The 22,693-nt window shown below is 41.4% G+C and overlaps 1 protein-coding gene across 1 annotated transcript in view; it reads right to left on the bottom strand.

The window, feature by feature from the left end:
• The window catches only part of HMCN1 (hemicentin 1), a 323,599-nt gene that overhangs the window by 44,050 nt on the left and 256,856 nt on the right, over window positions 1-22,693 (bottom strand). Inside the window, exons 71-83 of the mRNA XM_030573193.1 lie at window positions 20,938-21,074; window positions 16,676-16,817; window positions 15,491-15,635; window positions 14,929-15,056; window positions 14,209-14,365; window positions 12,615-12,736; window positions 12,253-12,417; window positions 11,963-12,070; window positions 4,377-4,514; window positions 4,114-4,248; window positions 2,916-3,185; window positions 2,331-2,521; window positions 694-907 (exon numbers count right to left, since the gene is read on the bottom strand). Of these exons, the coding sequence (XP_030429053.1) occupies window positions 694-907; window positions 2,331-2,521; window positions 2,916-3,185; window positions 4,114-4,248; window positions 4,377-4,514; window positions 11,963-12,070; window positions 12,253-12,417; window positions 12,615-12,736; window positions 14,209-14,365; window positions 14,929-15,056; window positions 15,491-15,635; window positions 16,676-16,817; window positions 20,938-21,074 (2,052 nt within the window). The remainder of the gene's footprint in view (window positions 1-693; window positions 908-2,330; window positions 2,522-2,915; window positions 3,186-4,113; window positions 4,249-4,376; window positions 4,515-11,962; window positions 12,071-12,252; window positions 12,418-12,614; window positions 12,737-14,208; window positions 14,366-14,928; window positions 15,057-15,490; window positions 15,636-16,675; window positions 16,818-20,937; window positions 21,075-22,693) is intronic.

The raw sequence follows: 22,693 nt of genomic DNA, 5'->3' as shown, positions 1-22,693 counted from the left end.
TTTATTATGCTCAATGTGTACATTTTAATACAGGACATGCAGCTTGACACAGCAAGGAGACAGGGTTCCTAAAGCCCTTTTCCAGAGTCCAGGAACAGAGGCAATTTAATGTTAATTGTAGTTTTGGTATTCTACGCTAACAAGTTCCAGATATTTCCAGTTCATAAGAGGAAAACCATAGTATGGCCTGGGTAACAAACTGTCTAGATCAGTGTTTTCTAAACTTGGAACACCGCTTGTGTAGGGAAAGCCCCTGGCAGGCCGGGCTGGTTTGTTTACCTGCCGCGTCTGCAGGTCCGGCAGATCGCGGCTCCCACTGGCCGCGGTTCACTGCTCCAAGCCAATGGCGGTTGCTGGAAGCAGTGGCCAGCACATCCCTTGGCCTGCACAGCTTCCAGCAGCTCCCGTTGGCCTAGCACAGCAAAGCGTGGCCAGTGAGAGCTGCGATCGGCTGGACCTGCGAACGCAGCAGGTAAATAAACCAGCCTGGCCCACCAGCGGCTTTCCCTGCACAAGCGGCGTCCCAAGTTTGGGAAACACTGGTCTAGACAGTTTGTTACCCAGGCCATACTATGTTTTTCCTCTATGAACTTTATACTGTAATCACAAACTGACATCACTGCACACTAACACCACTTCTGGAGGGGGAAAGAATCTGTGTCAGACTGACAATTAAGTACTGATATCACTCACCAGAGACAATATTGTTGTTAAAAGTCCAAGTTATTTTGGGTATTGGAGTCCCAATTGCTTTACAAGTTAATCTGAGTTGTTCTCCTTTATTCAAAGCTATGTCTCCAGGCAGTTCAGTGAAAGCTGGGAGCACATGGACCATCAGACTGACAGTGTGTATATCTTCACCAACAGCATTGCTGGCAACACAGGTATAACTACCAGAATCTTCAGGCTGAAAGAAGAGGTAAAAAACAGGGGGAGGCATTGGCACTCGAACATCATCAATTGTAATGATGGGGGGGGGGGATCCCAAACAATTTGGAGCTTGAGTTTAGTTGGAATGTTCATCTGACTGAATTTTAAATTTTGGCAACTTGCTAGTAATATATTGGAAGCTACGATGCATCAGTCTCATCAGCCTAACTTGATTGAATGACACAGAAACCTGAGTGTCGCAAACCCAGCAGATTACCTGAGACTAACACATCACAGCTATGGCAAGGACAAGTAAGTGAAATAGGCTGACTTCCTATGCCAACCTTAAAACAGGCTGGAAGCCATGCACAGGACAGCTTGGTATCATAAATAATGGAGCTGTCCATCTTACTGTCCTTCCAATTGAAGGTACAATAAAGAGTTCATACTACACAGAAGAGAATCCAAAGAGCTAAGAGGGAAAAGGTAAATGCGACTAGCAGTTGAGCTTAGTAATAATTTCAGGAATGGCAAGTAGAGTGGACAAAATCAGCCTTAAAAGTGGCACTTCGTAACATTAAGATGGACCCCACAATCTTTATGTTTGCAAAAGCTCCCCTGCCATCAACAGACATTTTCTCTTAATAAGGACAGTATGCTTGGAACTAGTGTGACTCCTTCTAAGACAAAGGTATATGATGTGGAAAAGAAGAAAAGGATATTGGGCAAGAAAGGGGATGTGAATATACTGATCTGGAATTTCCAGATGTTAGCTGACATGCAGGCTCCTTGGTGAAAATGCCCAAATGGCCAAATCCAAGAGCTTTCCATTGCTAGCTTTGCAGAAATATTTCCACTATTTAATACATTTTAGAGCCAGATCTGAATGGTATTGGGCACTTCTTGTGACATACTGCTTGCCCATACCTTCCATTGACTCTAGGGAGAGTTGAAAGCGTACAGCACCTCACTGGAGGCATTCAGCACACTCTGCTCATTAGAGGCTTTACAATGGGCTGACATTTCATCATGCTATACATTTCTCAGGCTGTAAAAATAACATGCAAAACATTAGAGAGGAGGGTGCTGACCTTCCAAACAATAAAACAACTATGATCCTTCAGTATATTTAATTTAAGAGAGCAATGTGTATTCTATGCAGTTATGTTCTAAAAATGTTGTGAATTTATTTCCCATGATCAGCACTCTTGGAACCAGTGGTCCTCTATTTATCCACAGAATAGGAGCAATTGGGTAGTTTCAGAGCATGTTTTCACAAGTAAGCCTATACTGTGCCTCAACCCTGACCTGCGGGGACTTTCTTTCGACATAAGATTTATAGACTCCACACAATCTTTCTGTTAATTCATTCCAGACAAATTAAACCTTTCATGCTGCTCAATTTTCATGTGAAAGAATACACAATATATAATGAGGAGATTCAAATTCATAATACTTACAACAGCATTCTCCAAAACGAGATCTCCATTCTGCATAGCCCTGTATTTGCCTACTGTGTCTGTTAAAGGTATATTGTCTTTCTTCCAGTTTATTGTTGGTGTTGGGATACCATCAGCCACACATGACAGAACAGCCTGGGAATTCTCAATGACTATGTGCTGCACCTCTGAACTACGGATTTTAGGTGGAACTATGGGGAGATTTAAAAAGAAATTAATTACTGTCTATAGTTTTCAGCCTTCCATTCAGCCAGATACTGGTGTAGGTACATCAGAAATGACACATCAGACCCGACGAGTGGGTCATCTAATCATGTCTCCAAAAGTGATCAATATCCAAAGCTCCAGAGAAAGGTGTGGAACCTACACAACAGAAAATTATGTAGAGACATACCCACAGGGGCTGGTTCTTCCTAAAGCCAGCCAGTTAGTGGTTTGCTTATGTCATAAAGCAGGAGTTTTATGCTAGCTGGTGTAACTATCCTGAAGTCTCTCACTACGACTTTGGCTTCTAACACATCAGTGCAAGAGACTTCTGTTACGATAATGGGACAGCCTATGTCATTCCTTTCTAGTCATACTTACGGTGCACAATGAGTTCCATGCTAGAACTGCTTGATCCTGCCACGTTTGCAGCCATGCATGTGTAATGTCCAGTGTCACCAGGCTGTACAAATGCAATCTGCAAAGCCCCAGTGCTGAGAATTCGCTGCCTGAAAGACTCTGTAACCTGCTGTCCTTCTTTGTGCCATGTGATCTCAGGCACTGGGTAGCCTTCCACTTCACACTGCAGAGTGGCAGATTTATCCAGAGCAACTATGTATTTCTTAGAATGAGGTTTGATAACTGGAGGAACTGAAAGAGAATGAAGAAGTAAAACACATTGTTCGGAAATGTATGAACTTAAACACACATACACAGATACACACACATGCTTTATTTCCTATCCAGAATAATTTAAAAAACATAGTTTATTCTTCTTGCTAAATAATTGCATCTATAAGCTACAGTTGCAAAACAGCATCCAAATCCAAGTGCAAGATAAAGCAAATAGATGACATTCTATTGGTAGCACACTACGTGCCCTGCCCTGGTGGGAAGGAAGGTGCAGAGCTATGTCCTTCTGGGCAGGGGCCAAGAACAACCGCATCACGACTGATACCTCTTAGCAATACCTGTAATGGTTAAGGTCATGAAGTTAATAGGGACTGTACTTAATGGTGAATTGTGGACCATTACCAGCACACCTTACATATGTATTCTTTATTGGTAGCAGCTCCAGTGGGATTGTCATGGAGGTGTGAATCCATTGTGAAGCACAAGAGAGAGAATCTGTTAAAGCCCTCTTATTGCACTGCACAGTCACACAGTAATGACAATTCATATCCCTGCTATATTTTTTGTTTCCAGTGCTCTCCATGTGAGATAAAAACCAATCTTGTTTTTCTTTTTGAGGCGTACTGCTGTCTCTGAAGGTAGAGAAGAAATGTTTGCTGGCCGCTGCAGGGAATTGACTAGTTCAATTATTTGTTTGCAGGAACTAATTTTACAATCTTACACGTTTACTAAGTAACAAGTCCAAATAATAGAAGAAAAATCTTAAAACCTACAGTAGGATCTAATTTTGCTGTAAGTGAAAATGGAAATAAATCCCAGTGCCTTCCGTAGCCGGTCATCTAGGAATGAATTTGGTCCATATACATTGCTCAGAACAGTGATCTCACTAACCATGAATATGCACAGCTTTCTTGTGTATAAAACTGGAGTTATGGTGATGACTTACCTTGAACTTTTAGCTTAATCTTCCCTAGGGCAGTACCAGCTGGATTCTGAGCCACACACATGTAAGTGCCAGCATCCTCAACAGCTGTTCTTGCAATCTGTAAACTACCACTGGGGAGAACTGTATAACTATTGCCTAAAACATGCATAAGAAAAGTAGAAAAACATTTTTATAAATAAAGTAATTAGACCAAAATCTTTAAAGAATGAGAACACGAGTTTAAATGCTACAGCAGAATTATTAGCATCATAAAGCTAAGATACCTGTTGTGTTTACATTGATGCCCTCCTTCTGCCACGTTATTATGGGAAGAGGTGTACCTGTTGCGTCACATGGTAAAAGAATGGGGTTGTTCAGGATAACATCTAGTGTTCCTGGCTGCACCTGAATAGCTGGTAGCTCTATGAATTGGAATGGCACAGAAAGAGGCAGTTGATTAGAAATGGAAGTTATTTACCAGTAACTGGAGGTTCTTCAAGATGTGTGGTCCATATCTGTATTCCACATATGGGTATGCATGTGCACCGGGGTTTTTTTTTTTTTTTAAACAAGTATTGTCCATTGGCCTGCACTTGTGCCATAGCTTTCCTCATCTCCAAACCAAAGGCATAAAGCATGGTGTGGGCTGATGCCTCTCCAGTTTCCCATTCTTACCATAGTCCAAACAATCGGCAGCAGAGAATGGACAGTGGAATACAGATAGGGACCACACATCTTGAAGAACGTTCAGTTACAGTAAGTAACTTCCATTTCTTCTTTGAGTGATGGTCCCTATGTGTATTCCACACATGGGAGATTAACAAGCAATAGTCAAACAGGTGTGTGCGAGGACACAGAAGTGACATCTGACCTTATTACTGCTGCCCCCATCGCTGTTTCTGCGGTGGACAATTGGACCAAAGTGTAATGTCTTGTGCAAGTTTGCCAAGAGCTCCAAGAAGCAATCTTACATATCTCTAGTAAGGGTACATTTCTCAGAGCTGTAACCGAAGCATCCTGCCCTCTTGTGGAATAAGCCCTCATCCCTTCTGGGGGTGTAGGGTGGATGGGTGGGGGGAATAAAAGCTAGTTGATAAGAAAGGATAATATAACCTGACATCCACTTAGAAAGTCTCTGTGCCATTATAGCTTGACCCCGTTGATTGCTCCGCTGTGGAAACAAATAGTTTAGTTGTCTTTCTAATGTCCTTTGTTCTTTGTAGATAAAAAGCCAAAGCCCTTTGAATGTCCATATGCATCCTTCTCTCTTCCTCTGAGGCATGAGGTTTGGGAAAAATGCTAGTGAATGGATGTCCTGACTCACATGAAACTTGGAAACTACTTTAGGGATTAATCTGAGGAGATGACATAATGAGACCTTTTCTTCAAAGAAGGTAGTATATGGCAGGTCCACCATGTGCCGCCCTCTCCTTTCCACTCTCCCCCGCAAGCTCCCTGACTCAGGTTAATGTTATAGCTGTTAGAAAGGTCACCTTCATGGACAGATCAGCCATAGAGCATGTTGCTAGAGGCTTAAAGGAAGGTTTAGTAAGATATGATAGAACAAAATTGAGGTCCCACTAAGATGTGAACTTCACCAATGGTGGAAAGGATCTGAGAAGCCTCTTCAGAAATCTAGTTGTGACAGGATGAGTGAAGATCATATGGTTACCCACCCAAGAGGGAGGAATTGGTAATGATGGATACCTCAGGAGTTGGTGTGAGGAAAGGGTTCCCCGCTCAAAACTTCTCTGGTTTTGTTCACCAGACAAGAGAGTCCAACACCTTGGATGGAACTGACACCCTGCTGTTTATGTTGCCCTTCTCTGGTGAGTACATGGAGAAGCCAGGCTTGTAAGCAATGAAGATAAAGCCTGGTAAGTGGTGTCATATGTTTGCATGAGGACACATGGAGAGAAAGACATCCTGAGTATGATAGGTACTTGTTGTCTGAGAGTGCTCATGGCCTGAAACCTCTCAAGAGGTAGGTATGCTCTTGCTGTGGTCATATCCAGCATTGCCTCTATGAAGTTCATATACCTCACGGGGGGCAACATGGATTTTTCATGGTTGACACAATTACCAAGAGAAGGCTAAGGATAGCTCAGTGGTTTGAGCATTAGCTTGCTAAACCCAGGGTTGTGACCTCAATCCTTGAGGGGGTCATTTTAGGTGACTAGGGTAAAAAAAAATCTGTCTGAGGATTGGTCCTGCTTTGAGCAGGGGGTTGGACTAGATGACCTCCTGAGGTCCCTTCCAAACCTATGATTCTTCTTGGCAGTTGCCTATCAGAAGCCAGTCATCAAGGTATGGGAAGACTGTAAATCTTCTCATCCAAACTGCCACCACTAAAAAAAAAACCTTCGTAAAGACCCTGAGTGCTGTGGCCAGTCCAAGGAGATGACTCTGAATTGGTAATGGTCTTGACCAAAAGAGAAACCTGAGAAACCTCTTGTGGGTTGGGTGAATGTTTTTGTGAAAGTATGGATCTTTCATGTCGAGAGCCATGAACCAGGTGCCCTTGTATAAAGAGGGAATTATTGACACAAAGGAGCTCATGTGGAATTTTAGTTTTCAGATTATCATGTTCAGCTATCGCAGACTGAGAACAATAGCTACAGAAAGGTAAGTAACCATTTATTTTTCTTCTAGGGATTCCACATGTCCATTCCATTGTAGATGACTCACAAACAGTTTGAACAAGGGGGCTTGGAGTCTACTTGAACAAAGATTGAAGAACAACTTGTCTGAATCTGGCATGGTCTCTGGGGGTCCATCAACTTTTGCTAGTACTAAATTTAAGTTCCACTGCAGAACTAAATTATGGTTCTGTGGGTATAATCTAAGCCAAGGTTTCTCAAACTGGGGATCAGGATCCCTCAGGGGGTCACAAAGTCATTACATGAGGGGTCACGAGCTGTCAACCTCCACCCCAAACTCTGCTTGCCTCCCACATTTATAATGGTGCTAAATATATTTAAAAGGGTGTTTAATTTATTAGGGGGGTCATGCTCAAAGGCTTGTGATATGAAAGGGGTAAAAAAAGTAAAAAAGTTGGAGAGCCACTGATCTAAGCAAATCATTTAGAAACCTGCAGGACATAGGGTTTGAAAAAAAAAAAAGACCAGTTATCCATAGCTGCCAGATGAACTCTAATGGAACTAAGAGCCAATCCCTGTTGCTTTAGAAACAAACGATAATCCAAGATATGGCTAATCAGAGTTTGAGATAGAGGAATGCCTCTCGATGTGGACCAGACAGAGAATCTCTTCCATTTAGCAGAGTAAGTAGACCTAGTCAAAGTAGGACTTCCTGTAAAGAAAACTTCAACTATGAAGCATCCACACAGTCAGGTAGAGAGCCTGAAGGTTGGGATGAAGAAGGTGGCTGTTGTCCTTGGAGATAAGATTCACCTCTTTCATAAAAGCGGTGGAAGTCTGACCAATAGTGCTATTAGGGTAAAAAAACTGTTGACAGGGGCTATCAGATTAAGGTGAGCAGAATCTTGTTTGACTTTGGATATCACTTTGGGCAGGAGAGGAATAGGAGGTAAGGCATACAATAGGGCATGAGTCCAGTACTGATCCTGGTGCCCAATCGGGCACCAGTAACCCCACACTAAAAAGACAGCGTTGTAAAACACATCTATAACTAATTATTTACAGAACTGCTATACAATGCTAAACTAACACTACAAGGTACTATATACACGAAAGGATATGAAAAAAAAACAAGCATCACAGGTCCAACAAACAACCGTCACTGGTGATAGGAAGGAACAGAAGGGGGCAGTGCAACACTTTACGTCTGCATGGAATAGTGTGACTCATCAGAGAGTGCTCATGCTGCCCCAACAGGTACTGCTTAGGAAAAATTTATGACAACTGTGCACAAGGTGTGCACACACACCTACAGTGGAATGGACATGTGCAATCACTTAAAGAACAAAAACTCTCACCCCTTGGGCGGAACAAATTAACGCTTCTCAGCCCTCTTACGGGTGGGAGGAATAGAAGCAGGAGTGTGCCAAACTTCCTTTGCTGGATCCATAATGGCCTTGTTGATGGGGAGGGCCACTCTACAGGCTGCAGCATGTCCAGTAATCTGTGCTGAGGATCCTGGACTTCCTCAAGGTGAATCTGTAGCTCTGATGACCCCCTGGGCACAAGCTCTTGCTATTGTTTAAAGTCTTCCAGTGGAAATGGAGTAACCACCTCATCTGGTGAAGACAAGAAGATTGCTCCCTGAACCAGCAAATCCAGCTCATCTTCCTCCTCCAAATACTCCGATGGGGATGGTTGTGGGTGGTGATGGCAAATAGGGCTTATGAGCTGATCCTGGGAGTCTAGGGTAGGGAGCCCACAGCCCCCCAATATTGCCAACAGATAGATCAACTGGCACCGGAGGACCCCATAGCATAAGGTACAACTTATCCCTTCATGAATTGTGTCTGGTTGGAGGCTGGAAGTCTAATCTTTGAGGACTTCTGTCTGGTACTGCACAGACTCCTGTGGTGCCTCTGACTCATCCAAAGACAAAGCCAGATCCTGGACTACTGGCAGAACCTATGGTACCAAAGGTTGCACCTAGAGGCTGGCAGGTGAGATAGGAGAATGACTCTGCATCCTCAGGGTAGTTTCTTCCTCTGATATAATGTCCTGGAATAAAGCCTGTCCCAACAGAGAGGTTAATGCAGACAGGAAAGAAAAAAGATGTCCTCCGGGGTGACTGAGGCCTCAGACTGCTCTGGGCTAAAAGGAGAGTCCATTGGTGGAGCTGGAGCTTTCTTGGTCACCATGACACTTGGCTCCCTCTGGGGCTGTGTCACTATGAGTACAGTAGCTCCTTGCTTAACATTGTAATTATGTTCCTGAAAAATGCTACTTTAAGCGAAATAATGTTAAGTGAACCGAATTTCCCCATAAGAATTGATGTAAATGGGAGGTTAGGTTCCAGGGAATTTTTTTTCACCAGACAAAAGACTGTATTTTATATTTATTTATACATATATATATTATATATATACACACACACACACACACACAGAGACACAGTATAAAGTTTTAAACAATGTAATACTGTACATAGCAATGATCATTGTGAAGCTTGGTTGAGGTGGTGAAATCACAGTGTGGAAAGGTATTTCCCAGGGCATGCCTTATTGCTAAATGATGAACTAGCACTCCACTGAGCCCTCAAGGGTTAACACATGGTTGTTAATGTAGCCTCACACTCTACAAGGTAGCATGAATGGAGGGAGGGGAGACAGCATGGCAGAGAGAGACACACACCGTGTGTGTGTGTGTGTGAGAGAGAGAGAGATGTGTATTGCCCCTTTAAGTATGCTGACCCGACTCTAAGTACATTGCCTTTTTTAGTAGATCAGCAAGTTGAGACAGCAGCTGCTGCCAGCAAGCTCCCTCTGTTCTGAGCCCTGTCATGTCCCCCTGCACCCTGTTCTGTGGAGATGGCCCGATGGGGTAAAGGAATGGGGGCCAGAAGCAGAGGGGAGGGGGACACCCTGACATTAGCACCCCTCTTTCCCCCTTCCCCTTGCACAGCAAGCAGGAGGCTCCCGGGAGCAGCTCCAAGGCAGAGGGTAGGAGCAGCCAGGGCCATCCTTACCCATATGCAAAGTACACAGCTGCGTAAGGCACCAGGAAATTTGGGGCACCACATTTCCTGGTGCCCTGTGCAACTGTGTGCTGCTCCAGCCCCTGCTCCAGCTCTTCCCCAGGGCCCCCGTCCCAATCTGCCCTGCCTCTTTCTGCCCCAGCCCCACCGTACTCCCCTGAGCTCTGCAGCAGGGCTGGGCCTGCACTCACTGGCAGTGGGAAGTGCAGCAACCCAGCCCCAGTTGCGCTGCTGGTGAGTGCTGGGCGGTGGTTCCCCCTGCCCCCAAGCCAATCCAGCCCTCCCACCCCACTGCTTCCCCTGAGGAAGGCTCCAGAATAGCTAGAGACAGCCCTGGGAGCAGCACACAGCAGTTCAGGGAGGGACAGCTGAACTTCCTGGCAATTGATAGCCTGCTGGGCGGCTGCCACACAGGGAACTTAGGGGAGCGGGGAGCTGACAGAGGGGTTGCCGGTCCATCCTGGTTCCAAGCCCCACCAGCTAGCTCCAATGGGCTGCTCTTTTTGCATGCAGTGGACAAAGCAGGTAGCTGTCAAAAAACCTTAGACGTGAGCATTATACAACTTTAAACGAGCATGTTCCCTATAACAATGAAACAACGTTAGCCGGGATGACTTTAAGTGAGGCGTTACTATACTGCATTGGCTCTAGAAGTGGATGGGAGCACCAGGAGCTGTTTTTCCTGAGTCTTCACCATCAGAGCCAATGTCGGAACTGTCCGAGCTATACCCTTGTGCACTTCCTTCTCCTACTGAGAAGATATACTCAGGCCTAAGTCCTCAGTGCCCATGTGTACTGGCTCTTCCAATTTTGACATGGTCAGGGAGGGATCCTCCCTCTTCAGGGCAGTTTTAGAGAAAGATGACTCATTCCTGCGTCTATGAGAGTGCCCCTTACTCTCATGTGAAGCTTCCTCCTTAGATTTAGCAGTCTTAGCCTCCGTCCCCAAGCTCATGCTTGGAGGGTGCTGCCTGCTTGCTGAGACTGATATACAAGGGGATGTCCTCAGTCCAGAACTGATTGGGATCCCATTCCTTCTCCATCATATATTTTCTAAGTCTCAGTTCCCAACCCTCAGGAATTCTGGGGGAAAAGGAGCATCAGATGCTGCACTTGGCAGAGATGTGAGCCTCACCCAGGCAATAGAGGCAGAATTGACGTTTGTCATTCACAGAAAAGGAGAAGGCAGGAAACACAGTTTTTGCACCCCAGGACACTGGGCACAATCCCATACTTCTTGGGGGTGGGAATTCCATGTGGGGAACAGAAGGGGGAAAACCTATGTTAGGCTACATTATAAAAACTACAAAAACGCTAAAAACTAAATATACAATATCTTTAGAGCAATGATGCAGTAGAAAGGAGCTGAGAACACCCAAGATTCTGACTCATATCAGGTAGTGCTAAGAAGGAACTGGATAGGCGTCAACCCTTTTATGCCCTCTGTTTGGCACTCAAGCGGAGCTAGGGCGCATGCGTGGGTGAATGGATACTGCTTGTATAAAAAAATTCCAGACTCAGGTCCAGGTACACTTGCATACTTACGTGTGGAATACACATAGTGTACATTGAAGAAGTTGTAATATTTTAATGGCTGGAAAATAAAATGAAGACAAATTGTACAATGTGACAGGCTAAGAACATTTAACTATTGAGGGCTGGATTCTATTATCCTTTTGATGAGCCCAGTAGGACTACTCTTGCATAATATGGAACTACTCAGCATATGGATTAAAGAATTTAGCCCTGCATATTTAGTTCACCTAATGAATCTATTCTAATTAAGCAAAACAACAAAGCAGAAAAAGCCCTAACAGAAAAAATCAAAGCAGGTCATACCTGTGGCCAAATCATAATATCCTAGGCATCAGAGTTGGAAAAAGCTATCAGATCATTTAGTGCATGCCTTCATCAATGCATGATTGATTTCTACATTGTATTCCGAGTGCTGAATCAATCTAAATTAAAAGAGCCCACGCTTTGTAGCTTCCACCAGATACAAATATATTTATACAAGGCCAAATTTTCACATGCTTGCTTATGTTGAATGGTATCTTACTCCCCGAGTAGCCAGTGTATCTATGAAACTACTCACATGAGTAAAATACTACTGAACATGAGTAAGACTGGCATAATGTGGTCCCGCCATTATTCTGTATTATTATTCTAACATTTTCTTTTCAAAACGAACTAAAGCTGTTTATAAAACATGTTCCTATTCAAGTTCCCACCTCACCCTGAACATGAAGAGTAACATGTCTGTGTGCAGTGCCAGCAGCATTCCGGGCCACACAGGTATACCTTCCTGCATGGTCTAACTGTGCCGCAGTTATTTCAATCGTTCCTAGAAAAAAAGAGAATTCATATACAGTATTGTAGTATATTACACTATCTTATGTTCAAAGAAAACAGAGAAACCATAATACCGTTTAAGAACCCTAGATTTTTATTCCAAAATATTTACAATGAATATAGTAATGCACCTTCTTCTAGCATTTTCTGCATCTACTCAAATATGCATAATACCTGAAGACAGAATCCTGTAGCTATCTCCTCTGGGAAGGAGTCGTATCCCATTTTTGGTCCAGTGAATTGAGGGGAAAGGAACACCTGAAGCAGTGCAGGAAATTACTGCTGGAGACAGTTTTGTTACCAGAAGATCTGTAGCTTCATCTGCTATGGATGGGGGCACTAAAGCAAGGAGCACAGTGTTAGGATTATCAACCATTCTCATGTCATATAGAGGTTTGCATATAGCAACATGCTCTTAACAAGAGTAAAAGCTCAATAGAATAAGCATCAAAATTACAGTTCTCATTTAAATAAAGGATTGTCCTGAAGACATTTGTGGTATCATAATACATGTGCATTTACAATGTGTGCTTTACCTTGTACAATGAAATCAATTGTTCTTTGATCCTCTCCTGCATCATTTGACACAGTGCACACATAGACTGCAGTGTCATCCACAGTGGGAGAAATGATTAGTAGGGAACCTGAAGACAAAAGCCTGAAATAGAGAAATTAGGAGATATTGAAACATCTCTTCATTCAGTACATTGTCAGTCCATTGAATTAATTGCCACAAGAGGTCGATTTTAATATTGTTGCTGAATTTTAAAAATGGCTGCACTATTTTATATATTTAGTATTCATACTGAAAATGCATGGACTAGAGACTTGACTGAACACAGGATCTTCTGTTCTAAAAGCGCAGACCTGTAAATATGAACTGAAAGGCAATCTGTTAGTTATAGACTTGTTTAAGGTTTATAGAAGACTCTGAGACTAGCTACCAGAGGATTATATAATTACAGATATGCAAACAAGTCTGGGATTTCACAACAGAAGACAATGGTACAGAGCCACAATGTTACTACAATAACATTAATGGTAACATTAATTACTTGCAAATAGCAATTATAAACATTTAATGGAAGTTAGGCAAGAAGTCAATTCTGACATTTCAGAGTGTAAGCTGAGCACTATAAGTGTCAGGAAAGATTTCCCACCTACACAGTAAAACAAGAGCACACAGAGATGGAGCTCTTAACATGGGGATCTCACTGTTCTGGCATGGAATGAGAGTCAGCTCTGGGGCCCCAAACCCATTCCCAGTATCCCGTTAAGAGCTCTCTGTGGGAGTGGAACCTGGGCCACTATAGGAAGACAATGTTTGGTGGGGTCAGGGCCAAAAGAAAGCAAAGTGTCTCCCCCACCATCCCTTTCTTGTAGGTCAGCCCTGGCCAGAGAGGATCCCTTGCAGCCTGGCTTTGGTGGAGGGTAGAGATATGAGACAGTGGGGTTCCACAGTAACAAATCCACAGGGTTTGAAGGAGGAAGCCACCACTCTTTCATGTGGGGAGCAAACTCCATACAGTTCCAGAGGATCCTCAGGAATTTTTCTCACCTTTGGCCATTCTTTGTGCATCACTGTGGCCCATCTGGCCAAACAGCTGCAAACTGAGAACTAATTATTGCTGTTCTGAGCTACAACAGTTTGCTCTTAGCAAACGTTAGTGCCTCACTCTGGCAAAATCTAAATGTTTCCAGGGTCTACAGGGCCCATATACAAATGGAATGTCTGAGCTTTCTCTCTCTGGTTTTCTCAGTGTTTCCACCAACCAGGAACATAAATACCATGAAAAGAGCGTATTGTACATTATTTTGACCTCTTCAGTGGATCTCAGAGGTGAGTAAAATACATTAAGTCAAATGCAAATAGACACACATTGTTAAAATACAAGGCAAAGAATTGAACTTTATTACTAAACATGTGTACATCAGGTGGCAGGCAATGTTTTATTTAAACCAGTTCACCAGTAAACCATTTCAGTACTTCTACTAACAGTCATGCAATGAAGTTTGTCTATTTATTTAAAAGCAAATTTTAAATTAAATTAAAATAGGCCGAACCAATCTCTGAATAGATTTGCACCAGAGATGAATTTAGCCCTCAACAAAGATTAGAGCATTTCTCACCTGTACGTATTCTGATTCTGATCAACATTAAGGAGATGCCCATTCTTCTTCCAACTTATTGCTGGCTTAGGGATTCCAGTGGTGTCACAGGGAAGAGTGGTTTGGACATTTACAGTAACTGTAAAATTGGTGGGTCCAGGAGCGATAGATGGAGGAACTAAAGAACATATGAAGCCCAGGTAATTTTAAGAGAATGTATATTTTTTCAAGTTGAACTATTTGAAATGATCCTTTTCTGTAGCACAGATCATTTGACATTTATAAATCTGCCAAAAAATGCAGTCGGGAGTGTCTCTCAGTTCTGTGTATATCCTGTTGATGTACACAGACCAGTTAACAAAGAACAACTATTTTTTCTGTTCACAAATATTTAGGCAGTGTTCATAACAAACAGAATTTCTAAGGGCTTACAAAAAAAAAAAAAAAACTAGAGAGAAGCCTTAAACAAAATTCCAGATGTGAATAATCCTGCATTTTGGGGACATCCATATTCTGTGCTTGGATCTGATTTTCATTGACCCCTTTCTCTATAATGGCCTGAACCAGTGTCCCAGATCCAAATAGCCCAAAGCCTGAGTACTTGAAAAGCAGGCTCTGAGTTGCTTTTCTACAGTTCCAGTGCATTACTAATATAGATTTCAAGATTCAGCAACAATCAAGAAATCCAATGTGTCCAGTTTTTGTAGAACATTTGTGTTTATCTGAAAAAGAAATATTTACCCTGGACTTGTAGATCAATTCGCTTGCGTTCAGTACCGGCTGCATTGGTTGCCATACACAAATATCGTCCAGTGTCGGTAATGTGTGCTGTATGAATGTACAGGGACCCATCCTCTAACACTGAATATCTAAAACAAAGGTATAGGCATTAATTTAATTTTTCATGGCAGGAACTGTGGCTAAGTGTTGTGAGAAAACAGAAACAGAAGAACACAGGAGTAGGCAAAATGTGTAGCACCTTAATTTGGCCATATAAAATTTTCCTTTTTGAACATATGACACTCATTCTGCCTTGAGTCTGTCTTTCTGCACTTCTGCTACACAGTAATTATGAAAACTGACTCCTACAATAACTTTCAAACGGAAATACATCAGCTTTGTAGATGTTATGAAAGAGGAGATTTTTATTATCACTCATTTAAACGAGAAAATCACTGATACTGAGTTTGTGAATGTAAAACTAATGCAAATAAAATCCCAAGAGATTTCACTCCAAGTCTTTTATTACAAATACATTGTTAAAAAGTTTCTACACAATGTTATTCTGACTATTAGATGCTACCTGGCATTGTTTCCAGCAAAAATAGCCCCATCCTTTCTCCATGTAATTCTTGGGGTTGGCACTCCTTCTGCAACACACTCCAGAACAACAGACTTATTTATATTCACAACAACTGTTTGAGGACCATCTTTGATTGTGGGAGCAACTGTATAAGAAAGAATTCCACATGATATTAGAGAGAGAGAGAGAGCTGTATTCTGAACTGTTTTAAATTAGACCCTCTGCCATGACCATGGAATTGTGCCCCCATGAGTGTACCAACAAGCTTCTTTAAATCTGCTACAATACATGAAAGCTGGTATGCTGTATGGAAAATTAAAGAAAAACTTCTTATCTTTTACAAATTAAAAAGATGATAGATTTCTGTGCCACCTACTAATGATCTTACATTGTTAGAGTTGGCACGTGGCATGGTCTCAGCACAGGAGAATGGACAAGATGACCTTTTGAGATCCCTTCCAGCCCCACATTTCTAAAATTCTTTGATACCTTTTAAAAATCAGGAAATCAAGTAGGACACTGAGACTATCTGTCCCAGACTATGTTTTATTACATGCAAACTGTTCGTTTGAACTGAATATAGGATTTTGACTCTGCCATGAGAGATTGAAATTAAGGCTTAGCCCTCTCCCAGTAGCTGTACCTCAAAATTAATATCTGTGCCTTTGCACACTGCAGTGTCTCGTAGTAGTATGGCCCTGTCTTAATAAGAGAAAAACCCACCCTGGGCCTTGTTAACAATCTTAATGGAAAATTTATGCTTAGCCTCTCTTCAGAACTGTTCATTCATTTTGTCCCATGCATCAACTAGAAAAATATGCTATAGAAGCAATTCAGACATCACCCTGCTCAGTGGAAACCAAATGCCTCATCTCTGCAAAGCACCTCACCCTAGACCTACAATGACATTAGGCTGCTAACTGCCACTAATTTCAGTGGAATACCTTTGTGGATATGGGCCCTAATGTGACTTTTATAATACAAACGCACATGGGGGAAGAATGAAAGTTTCCTGGGCTATCTTAAAACATTCTTTAAAGTATTTCTTGGATTGATATATTAACAAAATTACTGTACTTCTGCTTATTAGTTGTGAGGAGTCCACTAAACATATTTCACCTTTTCCAACTTTCAGACATACTGTGCAAAGATTATAATAGTTAAGAATTAATCCATATTCTTTACCATTTACAGTCAGCACAAACTCTCTGGTAGTTTTTCCTGCTATGTTACTTGCCACACAGGTATAGCTTGCTGTATCACCTAGGTCAGCATTATTGATCTGCAGATATCGGCCACTGGATAGGATGCGGACTCGAGGAGTTGCCTAAGGAAAGTTCAACAAGTAGAAATAATTTTACCATGTTTTTCCATTGTACTGAAAATTTATGTTACAAAGTAATAGGAGGTTTGATAGGGTGGCCATAAGAACATAATGGGTCAAATTCATTGATGGCTTAACTTCATTTGTCTTGGTAAAGTTACAAGGATAAACAAGGGAGACGAGGGGGACAGGGTAATATATTTTATTGAATCAACTTCTGTTGGTGAGAGAGACAAGCTTTGGTGCAGTTTCCTAGACCTGAAGAAAAGCTGTTTGTAAACTCAGCAATTTGCCTCCTGCACCAACAAAAGTTGATCCAATAAAAGATATTGCCTCACCTTGTTGCTCTAATATCCTGGGATTGACACAGCTTCCTAAACAGTGGATGCAACATAAATAAGGCTGTGTTACATCTCTTAGATAATTTAGTTGAGTTTTAAAATATTGATGGCAATTTATAGACTCAATCATGAATTCATTACTCGGGAATTTTGCCTGAAAAGGGGATTAGAATTTGTGAACAAAACAATTAATTATAATTTATTTATTTTTTTGGTTTTCATGTAAGAGGGCAGTTTGATGGCACAAAATTGATGTGCATTCTTTACCCACACCCAGGCATATCACTGGTAGAAGAAATAAAAGCTTTCCCACACTGCTCTTTCAATGTGCCACAGCCTTGACCTAAAGGAATCATTTCCATTATGCAACAGATTAGCCTCTACATTGAGACTGCCTGCAAGGATGCCAGAGCTGGTACAGATCCCTATCTGTTTGGCAATGCACTGAGTGTGAACAGATTGTGCAAAAACAGCCACTAGATGTGAATTGCTTTTGGTCACTGCCAGTCTGTACAAGATTTGTATCGGTGTATAATACTGCCAACTCCAAGTGTTCAAACCATTCAAGGGTCCACACAATCCTCAAACTGGCTTAAAAATCATGACGGGTTCTTTTAATACTAAATTTGGTGGTGTTTAACTTCTCTTATGGTTTCTGAACCTTTAGGCCTCCAATTCTGCAACCCTTCTCTGCAGGTGGACTTCAGGCTAGTACAGAGCCCCACTGAAGTCAATAGGGCCTCCCATAGTCAAAGGGGTCCATCCATGCAGAACAGATTGCAGCACTGGGGCCCTAGAAGTGAAATAAGCCACCTGCCATTGCCAAGCCCTTGGGCAGAGGCTACTTAAAATGCCTCATATTTGTAATAACCGGTATTTTTTGTATATTTGTATTTATTCCTCTTACATATTTCAGCACAATTGCTATGACCTTAGAAGTATATAATATAACTGAGAAAAATTAATTCACTGTCATTGCTACTAAGTAGTTTTAAATATAGTACCACATATATATGACAAAACAAAGGCAAGGAAATTATAGTTTAGTCCCCAAACTGTACTTTAATTATAATCCTCGTGATAATGAAAACTCCACTGGGTCCTATCTTTAAAAAACAAAATCCACTGTTCTGTTAGGGCCTGATCCAAGCCCCAATTAAGTCAATGGAAAGACTTCCATGGACTTCAATGGGCTTTGAATCAAGCCTCTCTAATGTATCTATTAGTTAATACTCTTAGGGCCTAATCCTACATTCCTTGTGAACCCAAATATTGCAGTCAAACCATTCCTAGAAATACAGTAATGTCAGATACACCTTTTGTTCTGCTGTCAGAGATGATAATGATGCACAAACATACCATTAAACAAGCGCAAGATTTAAGATTTGGCTATTAGAGACAGAATAGGAGAGAAGATTGAAGTTTTCCCAACGGAAGACGACAAAACTGGTAGGGAATGAAGTTTCATTTAAAAGCTCATAAGAGGGTACAACTAAAAACAATGATGATTTTCAATTAAAATAATGCTGAAGCATTACTATCCAAAAATTGGTATTTTCCAAAAACTTCCCTCTCCTCATTGTGAAACTGTCCACTTTTCCCGAGGCAAAGCAGAATTACTCTTTCCACTCCTGGGTGTACCTCCCTCTATGTTTCTTTAGTGGAAGACAGTCCTCCCTTGAGGTCAGGAAAACATTTGGTTAATTATGTACACAACTTGAACATCTCATTTTTCCTTATTAGGCAAAAGTGATCCGTCTCCAGTCAGACTTCCAAGATCAAAAAAAGAAAACGATAACTGTGCTCCAGAAATATGGGAGATATATGCTGACACAGTTACACTCAACAATGGAAAGAGTAGTGGGGGGGATAAAGGAAACCCAAATCTCATAGTTGCACTTCATATGGCAATTTTTTTTACAAAGGTTTGGGTGGACTGCGCGGTTCTTTTATTAGAACAGTGTGAATGTAGTGCAGCTGAGATGTTCTAAATAGCTCTGCAGACTGAAGTGGAAGCATCACCATCCTGCCAAACAAATGTGCCTCAACCCTAACTCACGGCTCATAGTAGGGCTGGTTAATACTTCAAAAATAATTCTCAACTATTCATGTGAATAACTGATTATCTTTCAACACTATTCACAAAACGTCTTAATTTTTGTTTTCTGCAAACACTTGTACAAGTGATTTTTTTCTTTTTTTTTTTTTTAAACATAGGAATGTTGACAGAAAACACAAGTCTGAAATACTTTTGCAAATATGTTTTCCAGGAAGGTACATGTCAGAAGCATTCATGCTGCCTTCTTCCAATCTCTTTCCAGCCTCCTGTTAATAAAAGCTTGTTCTACAGGTATGAAGTAGAAATACTACCAGGTGACCTAAGTGATCAACCATGTACCATGAAGGAATATCATCCAAAGGAATTGTGCTTATCTCAGATATAGTGACTGCAAGAGCTACTGTTGAAGTGGTGCCCTTCCTGTCTCTAGACTATCCCTCAAAGGCACAATCCCGTACGCATTTAGTATCCAGTATTATTCTGTTCTTTAAATATACATTAGATAAGAGTCTTATGGATAGGAATTTATTTTTCTCTAAAGAGAATAAAAGAAACCTTACACACACAGAGGTCAATGGAACACTCTGTGAATCCCATAAGCAGTCTCTATTTCCAAACATTTCTTCCTTTTATTGGAACTGGATAAGTGAAGCTGGAACTGGCAACAGCCTATTTGTACTGGAACCCTTTTTGGTGCAGTCATGTCTTTGCCAGTTAAAACACTCATGTCAGTACTGGCATGGCTACCTGGCCCAAGTTCTTTGAGCTAACTCAAACTTAATGTATAAGTATCATCCACTGTCATCGGGGTGCAGGTGTGGGGGACAGACAACAGGGGGACGGACATTGAGACACACACAGCCAAAGAATGTCTGTGCTCATCCTAAATGGATCACAGTGAACCAAGAGGTCATGGATGAAGTCTGGAAAGGGACCAAAGTTAAGGGACTAGCAAACTGATGGTTCACATGGATTTACCTTTTTCTTTCTGAACAATTAAAGGGCCGATATAAAGCAAAAACCTGAGTTTGCTCAGCACAGTCTCCAGGAAACCCAACATGACATTAGACAAGGCCAAGTAGTCAACTGGGGAAGGGCTATGTGATTGAAAATTTATGTGGCTCTACAATGGATGACGAGCAATAGAAAAGTCTCCAGTTGAATTACTCTGCTCTTCCTCCTTTGACTTAACCAATAAGGATGTGATGCTTCACTGCCACTGCATTAAATTCTGAGTTAATAGGTGCATTTGGTGCAAAACTGTGATGATTAGCAGAGATTAAATTAAGCTGCTTATTTCTCTTCAATTTAAAGAAATTTCTTTCCTTTCTAAATGTTACTAGAATATGAAGATTCATAATATACCCAAAGTTAAATGTATAGTGTAGTCTTTCTCAGCTACCTTTCCTGGGAAGCCATTCAGGAGTATACCGAAGGCTTCTAGGATTGCTCAAAGGATCCAGGAGGAGCAAGGGATCCCCCTAAAGGAAAAGAGAACAAATCACAGAGGGACGGCCAGTTCACGTGGTCACTGTCTTCATGTACTTGTTTAAGTCAAGTTGTATTTGGACCAGGGCTACTCAACAACCTTCTCTTGACCTCAAGGGACCACAACTCAACTGTGCTGAAGGAGCAAGTGAGTAGAATCAGAAATTTAAGTTCATGCCCTTTGTGCAGAATGCAAAGATGCAACAAATTTGTGAAAATAACATAGCAAATGTACCTGTAAAAGTTCTCCATCTTTAAGCCAGGTGATCATAGGAGGTGGCACTGCATCTGACTTGCACTCCAATATAACTTGTCTGTTCTGCAGCACAGTGAGATCCTGAGGCCCACTGGTGCCAGCAATGTTAGGGGGAACTGTTAAAAAAAAAAGAGAATAAGAAAAGCATGAAAAATATGAACTTTAATTAAAACATTTCTATGGATAGAATCTCAGTGTGTAATTCTCAAGCAAGATTTCATGATATACCAGAAGAGCAGCAGTACAATCAACTGCTTTTGCTTTTCATTTCAATAGCAGGTCTGGCTTTTATCTGCAAAATATATCACCCTCATTTGACTAGCTATAACCCACTTCCTAAAACTGCACGTCACAAACCACTAACTGATAGAAATTAGTTGAAAGTCCATTCTCTGTGAAGAAACCAGCACTTAGTCGGATGAAGTCAGGATACCTCAAGCTCCATAACCCTCTTCATCCACAGATTCAGATATGATCTGTCATTCACTGGATAAGCAAAACCTTGATTTGATAAAACTTCTTCACTCTAGGAGGAATTCATGTAGGAATTGTGCAAGTCTGCAAGAAGCAGAAGGCTGACTCATCTGAGAGACATTTTTTGTGAACGTACTTCTGCTACCATATAGTCATTTAACACTGAGTTTTCTCCCTAGGTCAGGGAGGAAATTATTTTGCAGTGTCTTATTCTTCAGAGACTAGATTGACAAGATCTAAGGTCTGTTCTAGATCTAGAGGAACTGACATACTGATTCAGCTGCCATTTCTTTTATTTTTTTATATAATATGAAATGTATATTGCAAATGTGTGTCACATACATATATCCTGTCCTCTTTATTCCTTCTGAGTCATATTGAAAAAGGCCAAAGGACATCAATTCCTCTAACTTTCTTTGTTACTCTGATTTCCATTATAATTGCTTGTGTTTTATTTTAAATAACTAAGTTTGCAATGTTCCATCATAATTGCATCATATTATGAATAGCTACATTACATACAAACAGTAAGTAACTGCACTTGATTTAATATCCTCTTTCTAAGGAGGTGTATTGTTGCTTCTGTTTTCCTGACCCACAGTATACAGATTTATAGATTCCAAGATCAGAAGGTACCATTGTGATCATCTAGTTTGACCTCCTGTATATCATGGGCCATAGAACTTCCTCAAAATTATTCCTAGAACACATCTTCGCGTTGTGATAGAAATTGGTAAATTGTGCCAGTGGTTAATAATCCTCATAGTTAAAATGGACTCCTAATTTCCAGTCTGAATTTATCTAGCTACAACATCCAGACATTGGATTGTGTTATACTTTCGTTTGCAAGACTGAAGAGCCCGTTATCAAATACTTGTTCCAGATAAAGGTACTTATAGACTGGGATCAATTCACCCCTTAACCTTCTTTTGGATAAGCTAAATAGCTTGAACTCTTTGAGTCTTTCGCTATAAAACAGATTTTCCCATCCTCTAATCATTCGCGTGGCTCTTTTCTGAAACCTCTTCAGGTTTTCCAGAATACTTCTTGAAGTGTGAACATCAGAACCGGACACAATATTCCAGGAGTGGTCACACCAGTGGAAAAAAAGAGACATAATATAACCTTTTTTCTCCACTGAAGATTCACCTTAGTTAGCCTTTCACCACAGTGTCACACTGGGAGTTCATATTCAGCTGATTATCCAACATGATCCCCAAGTCTTTTCTCAAGACAGAGTCCCCCATCCTGTAAATATGGC

The sequence above is a fragment of the Gopherus evgoodei genome, chromosome 8 (assembly GCF_007399415.2).
Source record: "Gopherus evgoodei ecotype Sinaloan lineage chromosome 8, rGopEvg1_v1.p, whole genome shotgun sequence".
NCBI lineage: Eukaryota > Metazoa > Chordata > Testudines > Testudinidae > Gopherus > Gopherus evgoodei.
The sequence above is the reverse complement of the archived record's forward strand: the minus strand, read 5'-3'. Positions and strand labels throughout refer to the sequence as shown.